The sequence below is a fragment of the Alligator sinensis genome, unplaced genomic scaffold (assembly GCF_000455745.1).
Source record: "Alligator sinensis unplaced genomic scaffold, ASM45574v1 scaffold442_1, whole genome shotgun sequence".
Taxonomy (NCBI): domain Eukaryota; kingdom Metazoa; phylum Chordata; order Crocodylia; family Alligatoridae; genus Alligator; species Alligator sinensis.
The window spans coordinates 3,642,588-3,664,106 of NW_005841829.1; the positions used below are offsets into that span (position 1 = coordinate 3,642,588).

The 21,519-nt window shown below is 45.3% G+C and overlaps 1 protein-coding gene across 1 annotated transcript in view; it reads left to right on the forward strand.

Annotated features, from left to right (window-relative positions):
- ABTB2 (ankyrin repeat and BTB domain containing 2) overlaps window positions 1–21,519 on the forward strand; it is a 199,749-nt gene that overhangs the window by 118,848 nt on the left and 59,382 nt on the right. The window contains exons 2-3 of the mRNA XM_006014664.3: window positions 9,166–9,312; window positions 11,896–12,106. Coding sequence (XP_006014726.1) covers window positions 9,166–9,312; window positions 11,896–12,106 — 358 coding nt within the window. The remainder of the gene's footprint in view (window positions 1–9,165; window positions 9,313–11,895; window positions 12,107–21,519) is intronic.

The following is a 21,519-nucleotide window of genomic DNA, read 5'->3' on the forward strand; positions in this document are numbered from 1 at the left end:
TCATGCATTGTGCTTTATGAAGTTGCAGTATTAATACCGGACACAATTAGTTCCCTCAGACTACTGAGCCCTTTAAGGCTCTGTGCTGACTGACAATGGCCTTCTAGTTTTCTTCTGCCCAGATGCACCCTGAATGTTAATATTAAGGATCACAAGGAGCAGAAGACTTTGTATACTAACTGGCTCATGTATTTATGAAATATGAGCTATTGCAGTGATCTCTGGGGCTCACCCTCCCCAGAGGTTCAATGGATTTTTGGGGTTCTTTGACCTGGAGCTTTGGGGCATCCTTGTGCTTTCAGGCACATAAAGCCTGTTGATATTTAGCTAACATAATGACCCAGTTGTTTTCTATAAGACAATACCAGTTCTTGATGATGCCTTATTTAAGCCCTAACAAGCCATGGTTGCTGATATTTTGTGTTTTGATGTAAGCATCAAGTACAATGATCCTCTCATGAGACAAATTGCTCTGCCTAGGGCCAAATATAGTGCAGATGGACCAAATACAAGCTTCCCTACAGTGCCATGCCAAGTACTTCCAGTTGTGACCTTCAACACCCACTGCTATTCCAGTCTTGGCACCACACTTTATCCAGTCATCCTATTCCTGGGTCTCCACACAGCTGTGCTTGTGCACCACAGGCCTGCAGTTGCAGCTCTGAGTTTCTTTAAAGGAGGTTACTCATTGCGCCAAGTTATGTGTGTGAGAGGCTTAGGGATTGTGGCTTGGTGGAGACAGGTATCCACAGACACTTAGTCCAAGAAAAACAAAGCTAATTTTAATATATGGACACCATGGGGTGATCACACCTCTACCTAGAGATGTCCAAAACGGAACAAGTAGGACACTGGCTCCAACACAGAAAGCCTCCACTGAGCACTTGTAAAGGATGTGAGGACCACAACCTCTGTCTGTGCTGAAGCAACTGTCTCCCTTCTCCCCCAGCCCTTGCTTGTCTCTCTTTCCTCATTTGTTCTGAATTGCAGGTTGATTGTTCAATGTGAATGCTAATATATGTATCTGGTTTGGATTTCTCTTCCTGCTGACTAAGACATCCTGAATGATACCTCTGTCAGCTTTGTAATCCCATTATGCAACACTGTTGCTCATTTACCATAAGTTAGCTGTTATAAAACTGTTTTCCCATCACAGGCCTTTTGCCCAATTTCTGTGATCTTTGCAGAATGTTAAATAACTGTATGTGATCACAGAACCTGACAGTTTTATAGCTGTGTATGTTACAGGAGGAACACTGGTTTGGTTTCCTCTGGTGAATTCTGTCAGAATGGGCAGTGGACCCTGGCTGTGATCTTGTCAGATTTCATGAAATTGAGCAGAATTGAGCTTTTCTAATATTGGAATGGGCTCCCACCTAGTCAAAAATCAGAGGCTCCTGGAAATAGCATTGACTCAGGCAGTGATTTTTGCTATGAATCAGTACTGAAACGGCATTGTGACAAGGCATTACGGGGCACTGCACTACTAGATGTGATGAGGAATAAAAATGAATGGCGGCCTCAAACACTCACAGTTCTTTAGAATTATACTTTGTGCAGAAAAGGAAGTCTAATCTGCCATCCTAAGCAAAGCTAGCTGTGGCTTGATCAGGTTTTCTCAGGTGAAACTCTGGGACCAGGGAAGTCGCAGTGAATTTTGCCATTGACTTCAGTAGAACCAGTCCTTGTTTCTAAAAGCTTGCCTTTGTAGACCATAAATCAGTTCATTGATAAGTGTCACTTCTGAGAGTGTTCCATATGGAAATGATTGTGAGTCAAATATTACAAAATGGTCTTGACACCCAAGACTGAAACCATGTTTCTTCCTTATTTCAGATCTTCCCAGTCCACTATACATTACTAATACTTTATTTATGGACATTTGCAATTCTGTATAGTATAGGCATTTTTAATGCTTTTTATTTCAGTGCATGTGTGCCTGCACTGTAGAAATTTTCTTATGGAATTTATCATGTTTAAAGATGGGTAAATGGCTAGCTATGGCCCTCAGCTTGTGGAGGGCACCCAGTGCTTTGAAAAGTTTGCCTTTCAGTTTAATTTACTGAAATCACTCTTTGTTTCTTGTTATTGTCCTCATTTGTATAACAGTAATGCTCATTCATGAACACCATTGTATTAAGCTGTATACCAGTGCGCCTCAGTCTTTTTAGACTCAAGCCACTCCTCGATGGACTTGAGGGATCCCTCAGAAAATGCCAGCTCTTAGCCTTCATTTGTTTTTTGATTGCAGAAAAATAAATAGAGCAAGTCTTCTGTTGCAAAGAACTCAGAAAGACCACAACAGGCTAGCATGTTTTTGACACTGTGGAGTCCACTTCAAAATCTCTGGGTTTATCTTGTGAATCACATTTGTACGCCCTGGTTGAGAATCACTGTTCTATACAAACACAGGACAAAGTTAGATTCTGCCCCAAAGAGTTTTTGTGTTCTGCCCAGACGTAATATATGTACAATGAATGTCATTTCATTAGCTTTTTCTGAAAGCAAGTTAAAGAACAACAGCTCTTCTCCATAGTTCCTGATGCATGACCTCTCCACTAATGATCTAAAGCTTAACATATCCAGAGCAGAGCAGGATTGCATGTTGTTCTTTAAAGTCCCACCTTTTTACCATCATGAAGTTAGTACCCTGTGCAGCTCCTACAAGGAATCCCAGAGGGCAAAATTCCATTGTTTTTCAGATCAGTCTCATTGGCTCTTTGCCACTTCTGAGAGGCCCCATCTTAACCTCCAGACATCATGTAACTGTTTGGAAGCCCTCAAAAAGCTGACAAGCTAATTGCCGGAAAGTTTTCTCCCAGTATGAAGGATTTAGATTAAAACAGCTGGTACTGAAGTGCACTATAAGGTGCTATGGAGGCCAGACAACACTGAAAATCTTGCCATAGAAAGAAGTGAATGGTGATGGCTTGTCCTTTGCCATGAATGTTACATGCAAACAACATGAAGAATGTCATAATGGAAGATCAAGATTCAGAGACATGGGGATTGAGCCCTCAAATCTTCAAACAAAATTTAGTCAAAACCTTTGAGTTTCACCCAGGCTTGTTGTCAAACATTATCACTCACCTGATTTTGATTTTAAACTAAATTCTCCCAGGTTTGCTCAAAGCTCAGCCCAGAATTATCACAGAAATCATAGAGAAGTAGGACAGGAAGGGGTCTCCAGGGGTCATCTAGTCTAGCCCCCTGCCTAAGGCAGGATTATCCCTATCCAAACCAAATTACTTGTGAAGTCCTCAAAATCAGTGGCATAACTGGGGCAGCCAACCTGGGTATCAACTGGGGAGGCCAGAAAAAACAGCTGCTGCAGCAGCCACACAATGGCAACAACAGCACAGTGGCAACCAGAAGTCGCTGTTGCCCCAGGCACCTGGCCATGTTGTTACACTTCTGTTCAAACTTTCCAGAACTGGCTTGAGCCTTGTTTGTATTGGGTCCCTTGACATCAAGTGAAAATGACCTGCACATTTTCTATGACCCTGTTTGTGCAGTCAGTGAACCACTAGCCCTAACTCCCTGGACCACTGCAACACCTCTAGGAGTTAAAACAGCTGAAAAAGTGAGCAATTCCCCCCTCCCTCCCCACCTCCTTTGGCCCAATGACTGCGGAAACATTTTCATTTGCTATTAGAAAGCCTTGGATTGCAAACAACAATTTAAAAACCTTTAAACTGGCAGAATAATTTAATTTTGAAGAACTGCTTGCTGGGACTCCACCCAGCTGCTTTTTAAGAGTATAAGCACAAAGAGCCCAGGAGCAGGTTTCACTTATTAAGTGATGTAGAGTAAGCATCTCTTTTTATTTTTCTTAACTGTTATTTCAAAGGTTATGGAAATATAAAACAATTAATATTGGTCACCTTGCCTTGACCCCAAAACTCCAAAAGTGTCTTAAGTTAAGCTGCTGTTAGGGTGCTCGTGCTCAGCTGTCTAAGCTAGGCATCTGCTGCAGTTGTTGTGCTGTTGGGACCTGTTCTGATCCACACTGAAATCAATAGAAATTTTCCTGCAGATTTCAGTAGGAGTTGGATCAAGTTCTTAATTTCTTTAGGAATAAAAATAATTATTTCAGTTGCCAGAACACCCGGACATTGCCAGGATCAGGCATGAGTCGCACAAAAGAACCCATATAAAAATGTTTTAAGACAACAACATGTGCTACTGAATGGATCATTGTTGCATAGTAATTAAGGGCTGCTTTGTGTTGTTAGTTTGTGGGTGAAATGTGCCCTTGAAATTAATGCCAACTGCTGTTTTTATTTCCAGATTGCATACAGTAAGAAAGTGTCCGGGCATGAGTTAACCAAGTTGAATTATGTTTTTCTTTAGCCTTGATCAAAACCAATATAGCCACAAATTAAAGTGCATAAAACCAAATGCCAAATATAAACAGGCCCCAAGGAGTTAATAAGAACTAGTAACCTTTCATAATTATTTTGCCCCGTTACAGTATCCCATACCTGCAACCCACAAAGCACTTTTGCCATCATTGCTTAAGCTGTACAAGACTTCTTGAACATAGGGAAATGTTATAAGCTCCAGCTTATGGGTGTAGAAACTGAGGCACAAGTAGTGAAGGAACTTGCTGAAGGTCATTTGGTGAGTCAATGGCGAAGCCAAATATAGAACTCTAAACTCCTGACTTCTTGTTTGAACATGAGGAAAGAAAATTGAACTAGCTCTCCGAGGTGAGTCAAGAGTTCACTATCTGGCCTGTTCATAATATCACATGGTTTTGCAAATGCATGTAGTGCTACCAAGTCAGAATTACCATCAGCATGTCCATTTTGAGTGCAGTGTAGACACTACTTGGCTGTCTATGGAAAGTTGTGAGAGGAGCAGCTGGCTGAGGGTCTGTTTTTCTGGTAGGTTACACCAGTTCAGAAAAGTATTCCATCATTTGATTGTGTCTGTGTTGTTGTTGCCGCAGGCCACTTCTAATATCAGCAGTAGCATATTGCAGTGCAGTTGGCTCTGTCCATCATAAAAACCTTGTTTAACTCTTTTCAATTGAAAGACAAAAGTTTGGGATCTGCTCCTGATAGGACCAATGCCAATGTACTCAATTTGGCTACAGATCACTCTGTGCCTCAGTTCCTCATCAGCAAAGTTAGAGAAGATAATACTTTCCTTCTCATCATAGTGATGGGAACTATGAAGCAGAGCTCTCCATTAGCATAGTGAAGTAATTATTGGAAGGCCTTTTCATAATGAGTTTGGGGGCATATTTGTTCCGTGGCCTCTTGAAAAGCAATGTGCAAAAGTGCTTGTTCTCCCCATAGCCTCTACTCAACTTCTGTGAAAGTATGCAATGCACCTGAAGCATTGTAGGTGACAAAGAAGGCCTATGGGCATATATGTACTCATTGTTTTTCTATGAGGAAGGTCATGACTGCTTACTTGTGTATCCCAAGCCATATGTTGCTAGAAGGAGTTGCAAGAATGGAGTTACATTGGGTTGAATTTAGGCGTTGGTTTCTGCCATTCAGGTCACAGAGCATTTGAAAAGCTGGGAGAGTTAGGACATCTTACTCTCCAGCCCCTAAAGGAAGAACACTAAAGTATTTCACAAGATGGTTTCTTCAGTACCAGGCTAAAAAGTAGGATTTCTGGTTTGCAGGAAATTTGAGTGGGGGTTGTTTGTTTGTTTTGTTTGTTTTGGGTTTTTTTATTTTGGTTCAAATCAAATGAAACCCCAAAATTCTGAGAATCGCAAGACAGTTTTGTTTCAAAAACACCCAACACCTAGTGTTCCGGCAACAACATATGTTCCTGAGACTTTGTAACTACCCAGTGAAATTGACATGTTAGCAACAGTGAAACTAGCAAGAATGTCAGTTTCATTGAGCAGCTTTCAGGGCTTGCATTGCCTTTCAGGCTCCTGTTTCATGGCAGGGAGCCTTAAAGTACAGACATTAACTGTCCAGAGCAGGGGTTCTTAACCCTAGGGGTTCTTAAAAAGATCATAAGGGGTGTGCAGAACTGATGTGGCCAGTAATATGGCCTATAAATGCCCCATGCGTGCTCAGCCACAGCTGGGTCTCGCTGGTGAGGGAAGGGTGGGGGGGAGCAGATCAAGGCCCCTGCAGTGTGGGAGGGAGTGGGGCAGGAGCAGGGGCAGGGGCTTCCCAGCCAGGGTAGGGTGCGGAACTGAGCTGTGTCCCGCCCAGCGCGGGTGTTGGTCCAGGCTGTGCTTGGGGAGTGGGGTTAGAGGGTCTACCGTGAATTCTGGAGTGGTTGCAGACCCTCCTATAGCCCCCACCCAGTGCTTCCGCTACCTGCCCCGAGCACAGTCTGGCCTAGCCCCAGCCTGCAGCAGCAGCCCACCTCGTGCGCAGATCCGGGGGCACATCCCCTGCATGCCCTCCCAGGGTGCATGCAGCGGCAGGACCTCCCTGCACCCCCCACCAAGCTGCTCATGGCTCCATCCCACACTCCACCCTATCTGTGTAGTGCCTGCCCCTGGCCCAGCCCCACTCCCTCCCTCACCGTGGTGGCCTTGATCTGCCCTCCCCCCCTTCCCCTTAAAAACAAAAAACAAAAAATATGAAAAGGTACATGAGCTGAAACTTTGAGACAGAAGGGGTCCACTTGTTTAAAAAGGTTGAAAACCCCTGATCTAGAGCCATGGGCCCTGGCTCCCTGCACTGGGGCCACCGACCTTAGAAGTGTACAGTATTAAGGCATCAATCAGTCTGCCTGCTGGTGCTGCCGCAAAGCTATCAAACGCAGAAGTGCAGGGTCCTCATGCCTGGAGCAAACTGCATGGCAGGGCTGACCTAGGGGCATGCTGGCAGAAATCCAGGGAGGGCTCCCTGGGATACTTCAGTCTCAGTGTTTTTGCATTTTTGACAAAACTTTGGTTCATCAAAATATTTCTGACCAGTTCTGCTCTCTAGTCCTGTCTTCAGGTGGATGGCTGCTGGGTAATGGGCTATGTTAGTGACGCTATACCTGTCAATAATGAAAAAGATATATATTGCTAAATAAACAAGAAAAACATTTTTAAATGTTACTGTTATGTAGGTGCTGTACTGAAAGCTACTGAGATCAATAGAAAACTCCCCATAGACACTTATGAGTTTTGGATTAAGCTCAAAAGGCTTATTTGCTCTCAAACACAAGGGATACCTCTCTCCCATTCAAGGGAGGAACTGGACCCTAAATATTGTGCCTTCTAATACTTCTAATACTACTACCCTTTTCCGGTGGACAGAAGCAACTTTTCCATGGCAGGAATACATCACCCTTTTTTCCATGTACTCACAGCATCTGCCCAACTATAGCCTGAAAAGCTTAGGAAACATCATTGATTTCCCTACTCAGCTTCAATCATGCTGCAGATTTCTTATTTATTTTTAATTCTTTTTTTTTAAGAGGACAGAATCAGTTGAAGTCAGTTTAGAGAGAAGTCTCCTCCAAATTTTTGTTGTTGTTGTTGCCCTGCCTGTTTTATTAATGTAACTGCCAGTTTCTGTTTCCACCTTTGCAGGGTTGTGTGCCTTCATTTGAATCTTTTGACAAATCAGCCCATTTTCATTCTTCCACTGCCATAAATTCAACCCATATGTTTTAAACTGTTCTTTCATAGACCTTAACTCAGAAAAAGGAAGTGATCTCAGGCTCTGTGTGCATAACTACAGTTTTCAGCAAGCTCTTCCAGTCTGCATGTGTTGCTTCTATTAATTCTTAGTGCTTCGGCTTCCTAATTATTCAGATTACAGAAACCGTTGGCAGGGGTTTCTCTGTTAGCTAACAGTGATGTACAGTGCAGGACCACAGCAGGATAAATCATTCCCTTATCCTCAAAATGTCCAGGAAGTTCTTGATACAGTTGTTGGCTTTGCCACAGAGCAGGATGTGAGCACGGTAAAGGAGATCAATTCTGAGTAAAATTTTGAAAGAAAACATCAAAACGAAGGCAAAGATCTCTCCTGGTGTGGTGCAGTTCAACTGGCAATTCCCTGCTTGATGGGGAGGCACAGGACTGAAATGACAGGAGGTGGCTGCAGATGGGCAATGAAGCATTCTCCACACCTACAGCCAGAACAGTTGAGGGCTCTGCAGGTCAGAAGTTAAATGCATTCTCAGAGGTGTGTGGGGGACTAAAGATTAAATTGCTTAGAGTGCCACAGCTCAAGGTTGAGCAGTATTGACAAGAGCTGTCTCCCAGGCCTAGAATAGCAAGAAATGCATCAGGACTGAGGTACATTTGCTAGAGTTCTTTGATGGACCGAAGATTAGAACTGCAGGATTCTGGTGCAGTGGCTGTTTCCTGTGAACACGTGGTCAGAAACTGCCTGCATTACATCGGGCTCTGGACGGTACTTCCACCCCTGCAATTCCATTAACTCCAAACTCACTCAGTTTGTCCCTGATTTCTTTAAGGCTAAAAGAAGCGATGCTGAGAGTAGATTGTAGGTCTGCAAGAAACTGCTTGCGCATTATGGGTATGACACAGTTATTTTACAGCCGTGCTTAATTGTGCAAAAAAATGAAATGATTATTTCTAATTTTCTAGTTGGGTCATTTAAAGAAATGAATAAAAACGGTTTAGTAGGGAACTTATTTGCAGTCAGCTTCCAAACCCACAGGTGTAGATTTTGCATCTCCAGGTGCTCACACATGTAACCACCCAACTCTCTGCATTCAGAACTGCATGCAGGTTCACAAGCCAGGTCATTTATGCAAAATATGCAGAGAATCTGTGGAAGCTGTTCACCTCTGATGGAATTGAAGACATGCTCCTCTCCCCTGAAAAGAAGCCATTGTATCTAAGGAGCTGATTAAAGTTCTGTACAGGCAGCCTGAGCTCACACAGCCTGTTACTACATACAGCATTTTAGAGACTTCTTTTGCATCCTAAAAGCTGCCATTGTAATTGTGTTTTAAGTGCAGTTTGTTTCCAGGCTGCAGCCAGTATCTGGGTTTCTCCTGAGAGCCCAGTTGCCCAGCTTCTGCCCTACCAGTGTTAATTGACAGCACTAATTGGTGTGGTTTGAACTGTTCAAAAGGCCTTTTGAGTACTCTAGCTGTGAAAGCAGCATTCAGATTCCCCATTGCCATTCCAAATGCAGAGGGTCCTGCTTTCCTACCATTTAGGTCCTCATCTGTAATGGGCTTGTTCTTTCCTCTCCCCAGGTGTACTGTCCCTGCCTGCCTACTTTAGCCCTTACAACGATGGCTCCATATGCAGTGATGGACGGGCTGATGCTTATGCCCAGCTGGAACTCCGGACTTTAGAACAGTCGCTCTTGGCGACCTGCGTTGGAAGCATCTCAGAACTGAGTGAGTTTCAGATGTAATTGTTCATTTAAATAAAATCTGAGGTCTGTTCGCATTGAAGTCAGTGGGCATCTTGCCATTACCTTCAGTGTGAGCAGTATCAGCCCTACACTGTATAAGACTTGATTGTTTCAGAATGCTATCCATGGAAAATCAGATTACTCCATTAGAATGTTTTATGCTTAATTTGCTTTGGAGATCCCTAAAATGTGCCCTTTCCAGCATTTTGCTACTTAATGGCTTCAGTGTTAGTGAAGGGTTTGCTGCATTTTCCCATCAAAGTACCTGAGATCCCCTTCATCATTCTACTCCTGGAAAACTGAATTGGAAGTCCTCAGCAACGTGGACAGTAAGTTCCAAGCCAGCAATCCCCAGAGCACCTGTGTTACAATAAATTTGGTAAACTTATTTTTGTTAATAGAGCCTATCTTTTGGGTCTAAACTACTTGACAATGCCCCTTTAAGGTAAACCCAAATGATTTGTGTTTCCCTGGTCTGTTTTTTCCCTCTGCAAAATCTCCACTGCCATCAGTTTCCATCATCTGAATGCTAATGAATGTCAGTAGCTGGCCCAGAGCTTGTGGGTTTCACCATTTATTTTGCAATCTGCTTTAATTTGAGGTTTTTCAAATTCCTTTAACACACCTCTATTTATCCTGGAACACAAGAGAGCATTTGTAGCATGAGTCCATGATTGAATGCAGCTTCCTCTCTCTCCCTCTTCCCCAGTCCTTGCTTTGGCCAGCTTGGTCATTGCATCTAGTGAATGGCTCTCCTGATACAGTCACCTACTGATTATAAAAAATGCGGGCTGTAGGTTGCCAAAAACATTGGGAGAGGGAGTGCAGGGGTTGAGGGAATGTTATTCTGCACTGAAAATTTGAATTCCAGACGCTTCTTTTTTATAATCGTACGGGTTTCTGAGCTAACACTGATGCTACAAGATTCATGGGATTATTTTAAGAAGGTTGAGATCCCATGGAAAGATTCAGGAGCTACAGAAGTAACAAAGCAGAGACATTAGGAAGTTTTTCCACTCTGGAGTCTGCCCTTAAAATAAATTTACTATGTGACAAACTAGTGGCACAACCCCATGTTGCAAAGAGAGGTTTTAACACCCCATCGATCTGAATTGTTAATAACATTGTAATGCTCAGACATATAGTAGCCATGTATTTTTCCTGAGCTGTGTAAAATCAGTTCCTAAAGGGTTCAGCTACAGGTTGCCTAGTAAACTCAGTCTTCCTGATGTTAGACCTATGGGGATCAGCATCATCTTAAATATTGTAGGGAAGAGCTGGAGAGGGAGTTCACCATTTGTGTGGCTAAGTTCAAGGCGCCTTCTCAGGAACCAGCTTTGCAATGCTGGTGGCTGTTTCAGTCCCATCCTTTCCCAGAATTGTAACCATAGAACACAATGGACTAACATTTCCTGCGAGTGTTTTCGAGGTTTCTCTTAGGGAAAAATAGATGCTGTCTGTGTATAGTGTTCTGTAGCCCTGGTTCACCAGTGGTATGCCAGGAACACTACTGTAACAGGAGGGTTTGAGGGCTTTACTGTAAGACTACTAAATGCTTTGTGGTAAAAGCAGGGTAAATAGGATGTGCTTCAACCAAGGGGCCACAACAGAACTCTCAGGCGTTATATAGCCAAAGGCTCACACTGCGACCACAGGGCTTCAGTAGCTCTGTGGTCTTTTGGGAATGCAGCCATGGAAACTTCTGCCCGTTTTCAGGGGTCTTTGTTAGAACTTTCTCTATATAACAGCTGGGTAATAGAGGCTTCTTTCCCTTTCCCAGCCACATGGTCATTGAGTTGCCAGTGTTTTGACACAGAGGAAGGTTGGCCAGGGTTCAGGATCCCAGAGGACTTGAGCAACTCAGAAAATGGGAGGTGCTTTCCCCTTGGATGGAGCCTTTCTCGAGAATGAAGGGCACACCTCCAGCAGTGTCTGTGCAGATCAAACAAGATAAAGCCTGGCTTGTTAATAAAGGAGCTGGGTTTTGTCACCCTTTGGGAGGAATCTGCAGGGAGAGAAGAGTGCAGACAAGAGAAAAAGGACCTGACAAGAAGGGTCTTCCAGATAGAATACAGGCTCCCTCTGTCACCTTTGGCTAACCTCAACAAAGGGAAACATCCAGCCTCATAAGATAGAGAAATGGGAGACAGGAGCAAAACACCTGCATTGATGCTGCCTTGGTTTCTCCTTGCATAAACTAGGCCTGCGACCTAGTGTTAGCCAAGAATCTTGTTAGTCAAAATCTGTCGAGAAAAACTGGTACGTGTGACAGTAGGGAGAAGGATTAACATGAAACAGCATTTACATAGGAAGAAAATCCTTGTGAAGTCATTAGCCAGATACCAGCCGGCAGGCATAGTAACCTAGATAGTAGTTTAATAGGAAATTAAATTTCCACTGCAGTAATCTATAAGGTGTCAGATCTGAAGCCCACATTTTGACTTAGGGGAGGAAAAATAATAATTGCGCACAAAGGAAGTTTCACTCATGAAGTTAGGTTTAACTGAGTGGATCCTGGAGGAGCCTTCAGAAATGCTATTCCTTTCTCCTCTCTTCTTTTGAGCAGGTGACTTGGTATCACGAGCAATGCACCACATGCAGTGTCTGAACACCCTCCGCCCTGGTATGAGCCCTGTTCGGCAAACCAGGCAGCAGCAACCCATCATCTGGTCTCCAGATGCCCTCCACACCCTCTACTATTTCCTACGCTGTCCTCAGATGGAGTCCATGGAGAACCCCAACCTGGATCCACCAAGAATGACCCTGAATAATGAACGGTAGGGAACTCTGTTAACAGCCCAGAAGCCAGCTAACAGAGCCTCCTTTGCAAAAAAGCAGGGGCGGATTAAGATTCATTGGGGCCCTGGGTCCGAGGCTCCCCCCGCACAGCCTGCCTCCCCTCACCCCCCCCAATGCACCCTGTCCTGCAGCCAAGTACTTTGTCCCTGGCCAGTGCAGTGGGAGAAGCAGCCAGAGCTGGATGTGCTGCCCCTCAGGCCCGGGGGAGGAGCCACAGCTGCCCCCACTCATAGGTCCATGCTGGAGCTGAAGCCTGGGGCCAATCATGCAGGACCCCACACAACATTACCCTGTGGCTGGGCAGCACCAGGCGTGCAGGACCACTGTCCTCTGGGTGCATGCAGTGTGGACCGAGCTCTGAGGGTGGTCCCTCACCCCACTAAAGCTCAGTTTGGCTGCAGCAGCATCCAACAAATGCGCAGGATCACGGCTGGGCCAGGTCAGAACCTGCCTGTGCTGGGGCCACCCAACTCTGCTCCCTGCTGCCATCGGCTCTGGATGCTCCCAGAGCTCTGGCAGGGTTGTGCCCTGCATCCCGTACCCTGCCTGGTATCCGGTAGCCACAGCTTGCTGCATCCTGCATGCCAGGCCTAGCCTGGCCCGGCCACCAGTTTTGTTCACCCCGAGCTGCCTCCCCTCCCCCTGTGCCTGCCCTCTAGGCATCTGGGGACCCAGGGCCCAAGCTAGCCCATTCGTTAATCTGTCTATGCAAAACAACCAGTGCGTATGTGCAGTACAGTCAGTTTTGCAGTTCTGTCTGTCAGGCATCAGTTATTCCTGTGGCTTAGCCAGTTTATGTTGTTGGCCTTGCCAAGTTTACAAAATGTTGGAATTGGAGTTGGGAAGCAAGCTGCTTTCTCAGACAGTCTTTCCAAGCAAGGCATATACTATATATTGCCAGCGTGGCTTGTCTCAAGATGTTGCCAGGAGTGTATGTGGTTGCCTAAAGCAGTAAAGACCTTACCAAAGAAAACGCTACCTTCTCAATAACACCAATTAATGATCATTGTCATTCTTGGGAAGAGAAGTTCCATTTGCACTGGAAGGGATTTACAACCCCCCTTCTGGGGGCTAACTTCAGTTGCTGTTAGGTGTCTAGTACATGGGGAAATTTACACAAGGAGCCAGAAACCAACAAAAATGCAATGGGTTGCTCTTTCTCATGCCAAGAAGTACCTGAGTCTCAGCAATAGTCCAGTTATTAGAACTGGAAATTTTCCAGCAGAATGTTTTTCCATTGGAAACCTCCCTGGTTTCCTGTGAGCTCATCCACCTCCTCAGTCTGCCCAGTGGGAAGCTGACAGTCTGGCAGTCCTGGGAGCCCAGCCTCCAAGCTCATGGCTTCTGGGCAGCCTGGGTGCTCAGGGCTTGTCCATCCTCTACTTCAGGAAGTTTGTCTTGCACTAGCAGGATCTCTTGGCTCTCAGGACTTTTTAGCATCTCAGTTCCAGTTCCATTTCAAAAACTATCCTGAAGTGGAAATGGGATTTTCTGACCAGCTGTCCCCATTTCATACATTAGGGTGGGGTGCAGGGGAAGTGCTACTGTTAGCCTGGCAGAATGCCAGTCAGATGGCTCTCGCTGTGCTTTTCCTAGAGGCCATCTGGGGCTGGGAAGCATAAAGGGGCTGTGGGTGTTACAGCATGACTCCCAGAGAAAATGGCCGCATCCTCAGAATGAAACCACAGGACCCATGGCAGGCAGTGGAGTCAGGGAAAGACAACATGTGCCACAGCTTTGTAAATCCCATGGCCACTCCTTCAGCACCAATGTCCCCTGCTGACTGAGGAGTCATCTCTCTGCTGAGCAGTGGGAGATGTTCAGGGCCATGGAAGTCAGCTGCACAAAGCAGTCAGTGAGAGAATCTGGATAAACTCTCAGTGAAATGGGTTTTACTTACACAGACAAACCAGGCCTGGAATGAGGATGATTAAGCCACTTGCAGAACTAGCTTTTCTTCCATGTGTCAAAGCCCATAATTAATCTCAAGCATGGGCACTAGTGAAGGCCCAGAAGCAGAGAGCAAATTCTCTGGCTCTTTCTACCCACTGTCTCTACATGCAACCTTGCATGATCCAAAAGGGACAACTTGAATGCTAAGAACTTGGCAAATTGTGAATAACAGTGCTCCCTTCTGATGCCTTCCCTTAGAATTTGCTTTAGCATTTCAATCTCACGCTCTTACCTAAGGAAAATGGAACAAAGATGCTTGTGAACCTACAACTTTTCTTTTTTACTAAGTCAAATATAATATCCAGTGTCCTTCCTTTAAAGTCAATGTAAAATCATCTTAATAACTTCAGCATGAAACACATTCAGTTATACATTGTTCAAAAAAAGCCTCTCCCCTCCTCAAGCCACTCCTGGCTGGTGCCTCCATGCCTCTCTCTCTCTCTCTCTCTCTCTCCCCAGCTCTGACATAAAAAACATGGCACTTCTCTCCTCCCGGATGGCTGAGAACATGATACTCCATTCACTCACTCCCATCGCTTCTTGAACTGGTGCTGCTGCCTGACCCAATTCTTGTTAGCCAGGCTGTCACTGGCACTGCTAGCCAGACCTCATTCCCAAAGACCAAAGGTGGTTTCAGTGCCATTGGCCAGGTACAGTTGTACCCACCAATTAATTGGTAGATCTAGCCCACCAACTAATTGAATCTGGCCTGGAGGGAGTGCCTGGCAATTGATTCAATCCAGCCTGCAGCTGCCCCTGCAGTGCTCCACCTGAGGCTGAGCCCAGCCCAGAGCAGTCTGCACCATGGTCTAGCCTGTGCCTACTGGCCCAGCCCTGGGGGCCAGCACACACAGCCTCCAGCAAGGCTGCTCCTAGTGTGGCTGCAGCTGCCTGGGTCTGCTCTGCACCCCTCACCTCCAGTGATGGCTCCTCCTGCTCTTGCTGCATTGCCTCAGGCCAAAAGGGAGCTTCAGCCAGGCAGCTCCTACACCAGTGCATGGGGTTCTAGCTGTGGCTTCTGGCCACTCAGCCACCTGCAAGAGTGGCGGGTGCTTACCCGGCCTGCATCAAAATCAAAACTCCCTACGTTTTATGGGCAATTATTGGGGCCCCACACCCAATGGTGTAGCTACATCTTCCTGTCACTTATCCTCAGTCTTTCCTGGTTGGTCATACCAACATTGTTGCATCATATGTGGGGTTAGATTATAAACTCCTCAGTGCAGAAGTTACCTGTTATTTATTTATATTATGTATATCCTGCCCTTCCTAACAAAGGCTTAGGGCAGCTCACAGCAAGAGAAACAGACAATAGGGCAACTAGATTAAATGAAACAAAATAATAGAATAAACCAACATAAAGCAGAAACCCACCAAACAGCATCTCAGCCTAGTTTTGGTTCATGTCCAAACAGAAAGGTCTTGTAGTGCTTCCAAAAGTTGTTTGGGCTTGGGCTCTGGTGGGGCTCAAGAGGGACAGAATTCCAGAGTTTAGGAGCAACTTCTCCCATGTGTTTTTGCCAAGTGGACTTTGTGTACTAATTGTGCTTGCAAGACTCTGCTCTCAGCTAGCCTTAGGGTCCGTGATGGGGCATAGGTGAGAAGCTGGTCCTTGAGATACGTATGACCCTGTGTCAGCGCTGTCCTTGTTCGTCCCATCCCCCCTTGCCACTGACAGCCATATCCAAGGGGATCCTCAAATTCCCTGGCCCACCAACTAATTGGACCAGACGGAATGGGTTTGTTGGCCAGATTCAAACCATTCAAACCATGGGTCAAACCATGTTTGACACCCCTGGTATAACATCAATAAGAGATAAGTTAGGGTACATCAGGTTTCCTTAAAGCAACTTTCAGCTAGATCATGATGTAGATAGTTCCTATAAAACACAGGAAGAGATTCAGATGTATCATAGAATCATAGAAAAGTAGGGCTGGAAGGGACCTCAGGAGCTAATTTAGTCCTCTCCTGAGACCACTGACTTGGACACTGTCACTCCCTGCCCCAAGAAAGATGTTCGCTGTGCAAGAGAGTAAAAGAGCTATTATGGGGTGTGATCTTGTCTGATTCAGGACACCTTCAGTTCTCCTTGTACTCAGTAGAGGAGCCACCAGACTCATTGCAGGCTTTCTTTCTTGCTGAACCAGGGGAGGGTGGGTAAGCAGTCTCTGCTCTGTTTTATTCCTTTCAATGCAGCTCAGCAGACAGGGAGGGCAGCAGAACAGCATTTGATGTGGGTTAAACATGAATGCAGCCCCAGCCTCCCACATACATGCTTCTTCCCAGGATTTCAGGCCTGAGTGCTAGAAAAAGCCATGCCAAAGTGCCTTTGTAAGCCCAAGCTCTATTTTATGTTTAAGTTGATGTGAGATGCTATACCATCAGGCTGAGGAAATATTTTCTGCCTGCAATTATGACTGAGACTTAGACAGATAGGTAATTAAAAGTAATGTAACACAAAAAAATAAAATTCTTGCCTTAAAACAAAAACATTGGCCTAAGAATAACAGGTTGAACAAACAGCTTCCAAGCTTGGATGGAACCTAGGAGCTATATCACACTACCAGATATATCAACCACAACACAGTCACCCTACCTTGAATCTGTTCCAACCTGTATTTGTATACGTCTTACCACACTGATCCATATCCACAATATTCAGCATGGCCGGTGGGGTAAATATTGGGGGGGGGGGGGGCTTTTGGACCAGCGGTTTTTGTAATAAAGTGAAGGGGGGTTGGAGCCCTTTGTACACAAGATTCTGTTTATCTATTTCTAGCTAAGGGGAAAAGAAAGTTGAGGCTGAGCGAGTGCTTGTCAGGTGTCTTGCGATGGATGAGGGAATTGATTCACCTACTGTGACTTGGCAAAGCTGTGTAGCCAGCTCTTTTCTTCTTTACTGCACTGTGCTAGATCAGCTGCACACTCTGATTTACTCCATTGTGCATTTATAGTCTCTCTGGAATATGTTTTTGATGTGTACTGCACTGTTTTTGATGTGCACTCTCTGGAATATGTTTTTGATGTGCACCCAGATGGTTCCCTAATGAAAAAGTCTCAGGCACAAACCAAGACAATAATGGTAAAATATTTTGCAATTATTTCTGCTGTGCAAAATCTGTCAATGTGAAAAAGACACCTCCCCCCCCCAAATTTAGCAGGGGAAGTGATAACTCCTGGAGCTATGGGCCTAGTATCCAAAGTCTGACTTGATTTCTGAGCACGCATTTACTTTAATAGGAACTACACTACCTCAGTCCTGTGTTGAGATCTACTCAAACATGAGATCTAACTCACTCCTGTGTTGAGATCTACTCAAACATTACAACCTATTATTCATTTGCTTAGTAGATGAAACTTTTTGTTGGCACTCAGCTTGTGCTGTGAAAATCCCTGCAAGATTAGGTTTATGGGTTTTTTTTAGTGCTTTCCTCTGATGTCAAGGAATCTGGAATTCCCTTTCCACAAACCATCTCTGAGGGAGAATGTCATGTCAGGGCTGTCCTAACGGCACCGAAAAGACTGTCTCACACCTCAGATGTAGCTGAAATACACAGATGTAGCATCCTCTAGTAAATGCATCCTGCATGCTCAGGGTATGTGAATTTACAAAGAAAAAATGCGAAAGGGCAGCATAAGGGTAGAGGCACTTCTGAACAAAGGTGGCTGGTGAACATACAAACTGTGCACATCTTTGTCCATGATGCCTGCTTCAGCTGCCAAAGAGCTGAGATGGAAAGTGGTGGCAGTAACTGAAAGACTAGGGAGGTTAGAGCCACGCAGGAGCAAGAGCATGGGAGCTTCTCTCTGTAAATTGGCATGTTGAAGCTTGTTGGTCAGTGCTCAAGTTCTGTGTGGTCCGAAGTCCTGTCCAAAGGCAGAAGGCATTGGGAAAGCGGCAGTGAAGAGACTGAGTGTTAGAGAAAGCACAGGAGGCCTCAGTGTCACTGGAATATTTTCCACACGGATAACAGCTGTTTGCAACATAGCCAGCCATGGCCCACTTGGAACCCCATACCAGCCTTATTTACTGCCCAGGCAGTAGCCAGCTGTTTCATGGTGTGGGCAGGGACACCTGAGGAGGTATTTTGCAACCTATAAAATACCATGCCTATGCAATACTAGAGAGTTAACCCACAAGGCCAAGCCCTTAGATAGAAGTAAACTTCTTCACCTAGCAACAAATGCCTGTCTGCCTGAGGGGGTCAGAGCTGGGAAGCATCATTGCAGAACATATCTGTCTTAGTCACCGGGCACTGATATCTCTTGGGTTTTCCAGAGATCACACAGCAGACAACATACTTTCAGCGTGAAAAGCAAGCAGAGGTGTGGCTGTCGCTACACACTCCTGTCCTGGTTTTTTTCCCATTGCTCACGTCAGTATGGCTCAGCAGGCAGTGTTCGGCATTTTCAAATCCCACTCTTGCAACCGGGTGCGTACAAGCACTGAGACTAGGAGGCACTGCTTTATGACTAGGGCCTTCCGACGTTAAGCCAGCTTCTTCTCCGTCTGCTGTACTAGCTTCCCAGGTGGGATTCAAGGAGCTGATTTTTTTCAAAGGAACAGTCAATAGATTTAGTAACTGGTCAAATCCCTGTCCCAGTACATGGAATAGATCTGATGGAGCAGCTCTCTCTCCTTCCATAAAGCTCAAAGTGCTCTACAAATATGGGCCAGTGACATTATCCCCAGTTATTTTTAAATTACATTTTAGTCCTGTCTCATACTGCGAGTAAAGCTGTATTGTGGGAGCTTTATGAACTGTCCAGATTGCATGCGTGCCATGTTTTACACATTGTCTGAATTTGTTGTCTTGTTTTTAATCCAAATGACAGTGAGCGTAAAACAGTTTTTGTCAGCAGAGGCTCAGAGACTTTACCTGTTTGAACCTTTTGGTGAAAGCCAGCATAAGTTTTATTCCAGAGCTGATGGAGAAGGTGCCATCCAACTAGCAATAAAAATTTAGGACTTGCCAACTTAATGGAAAATGACTGTATCCAAGCTGGAAAAGCTCTGAACACTGCAAAAAGCTGTCCACAAGTACACAGCAGCCTTGACTCATAGGAACAAGGGAGAATGCTTTCTGACCTCCAAGCAATTAGAAGTCTAAATTGCTCATGTCACAACTCACTGCTTTTATAGGGGATGCTTTTTGTAAAATGATCATAAAGCAGGTTTCAGTCAGACAAGTTGCTCCCTTGTTGCACTTAAACTGCTCAAAAAGGCTGGTGCTCACTCTGCTGTCAGCTGGGCAGCTGCACTTTGTGTACAAGGTTCAAAAGTGACCTAAGAATTTCCGACTTCAAATAGGATCCCTCCCATTACATCCAATCCAAGGCCTATGAATAACAGGGAAATGACACTTACCAAGAGGGCCACACTGAAAAAATGTGAAAATAATGTTGCCATTGTCTGTTGTCCCATAAAACACCTGGTGGTTCCCCAGGCAGAGGGGGAGACGGTGACTAGCCAGAACTGTCTTCTTTCTGTGGTTTCTGCTTTTGTGGAGTATTTCCAACAGAGCCTGGTCTGAAAAAGGGCTTAGCTGGGAAGGAGAAAAACATTGTAGCTGTTCTGAGTCTGATAGAAGAAAAACCTAGCCCATTAATGGTATAATTTCTTAAAAGATTAACCTTAAATTTGGGGGCGAGTCATCTGTGTTGTTACTAAATGCAGATTTGGACATTTATCTGAAGTAGTGTGTGACCTGAGCTTATGCCAGCTAGCACAGAAACCAGAGGTGAGCCTGAGACATGAAATCTTGATCTGGACTTGACCCTCAATTCAACCCCAGCAACAGTGGTGCTCAGATTTGCCATTCAGCCCAGGATGCTGAAATAGGTTGAAATACTGGTGATCAGAAGACTTTTGCACAATTCAGACTTATGGGTGGAGCAAACCCCATACCCTGATTTGATGTCCTGAAATTCAAATCCTGCTCTCCATCACAATGGAGTGAATCCAGAGTAACTCTATTGACTTTACACAGTGTCTGTGGAAACAGAATTTGACCCTAAGAATCATCCCACAGCAGCAATGGTAAGGGGGAAATCTTCCCCAGTGGATAGCATGGCGATTGCAGCCCTGGTTTGTCTCTCACATCTGAGAGCTTACGGCTTCATTTCAATCCCAGTGTGCCAGCCCTATGTAGTTTATGCTTCCTGGCTAAATACAGCAGTTAAAAAGCCCAAGGCTGAATCAATTCAGCCGTTAAAGGTCAATCTAAAATGCAGAAATTAAATTAAGAAACAACTGGACAGACAGTCACTTCTAATTCCAGAAATGCAGCCACATACCTGCAGTGGCTCAAGCCAGAGGGCCCTAGAGCATAGCCAGAATGGGCCGTGTTTGCTGGTTCTTCCTGCTGCCCTTGCAGTCCAGAATTACAGCAGCAGGACTCTGCAGGGTTGCTCATCACTTCCTCTTTCTGTTTCCAGGTGCCTCTGGGGTTTGTGGTCTGCAGTTGCAGCCAGCAGTAAAATTTTAGCAAGGCAGGGCAGGCCAGGGCAGCTCCATACTCGGGAGAAGGAAAGTTTTTAACCTCCCTCCCTGGCCCCAGACCCCATCTGGGGTTTGCTTGGTAGGGGAAGGCAGTCCCTGCCCCCCCTCCCCCCACTCACCAACCCTTCTCTGCTGGAACGGACAGCACAGCCCAGCCCACGGCAGGAAAGCACGTTGATTTAACTTGAACCAGAAAGGGGTCTAGGACAGAAGTTTCATAAACCAGTTTGACCCAAATCAGTTAAGCCTGATACTACATTCAACCAGATTTATCTTAAACCAGTTTGTCATTTTGAAACTGGTTTATTTGCACTGAACTTCTGCTCTGTTACAAGTTTAAACCAGTTTCTGATGACTTAAACAGGTTTATGTGTAACTTCTGTCCCTAGCCCCTGAGTCTAAGAAGAGTTTTTGAGGTTTTTAAGCAGATTCTCTGGAGAGAGATCATCTGCATAGCACCTTTTCGCATGGTATAGAGCCACCACTGAGATTCGCCAGTAACTCGCGGTAAGTACAGCCTTTTCAAGATTTCCACTCTTGTTTGCCTCATCAGGGATTTCATAGATTTCTAGGGTCGGAGGGGACCTGGTAGATCATTGGGTCTGACCCCCTGCTCCAGGCAGGATAGAGTGCTGGGGTTAAGTAACCCCAGCCAAATGCCTGTCTAATCTCTTCTTGAACACCTCCAAGGTAGGGGAAAGCACCCCTTCCCTTGGCAGCCCATCCATATTTTGGCAACCCTTACCATAAAGAATTTCTTCCTTATGTCCAATCTAAATCTGTTCTCCTTCAATTGGTGGCCAGTATTTCTGGTAACCCCGAGGGGCGCCCTGGTAAACAAGAGTGTCCCCTATTCCCTGCTGAGTTTCTAGGCAGCCACAAGATTGCCTCTCAGCCTTCTCTTGCGGAGGCTGAAGAGATTCACGTTTCTCAGA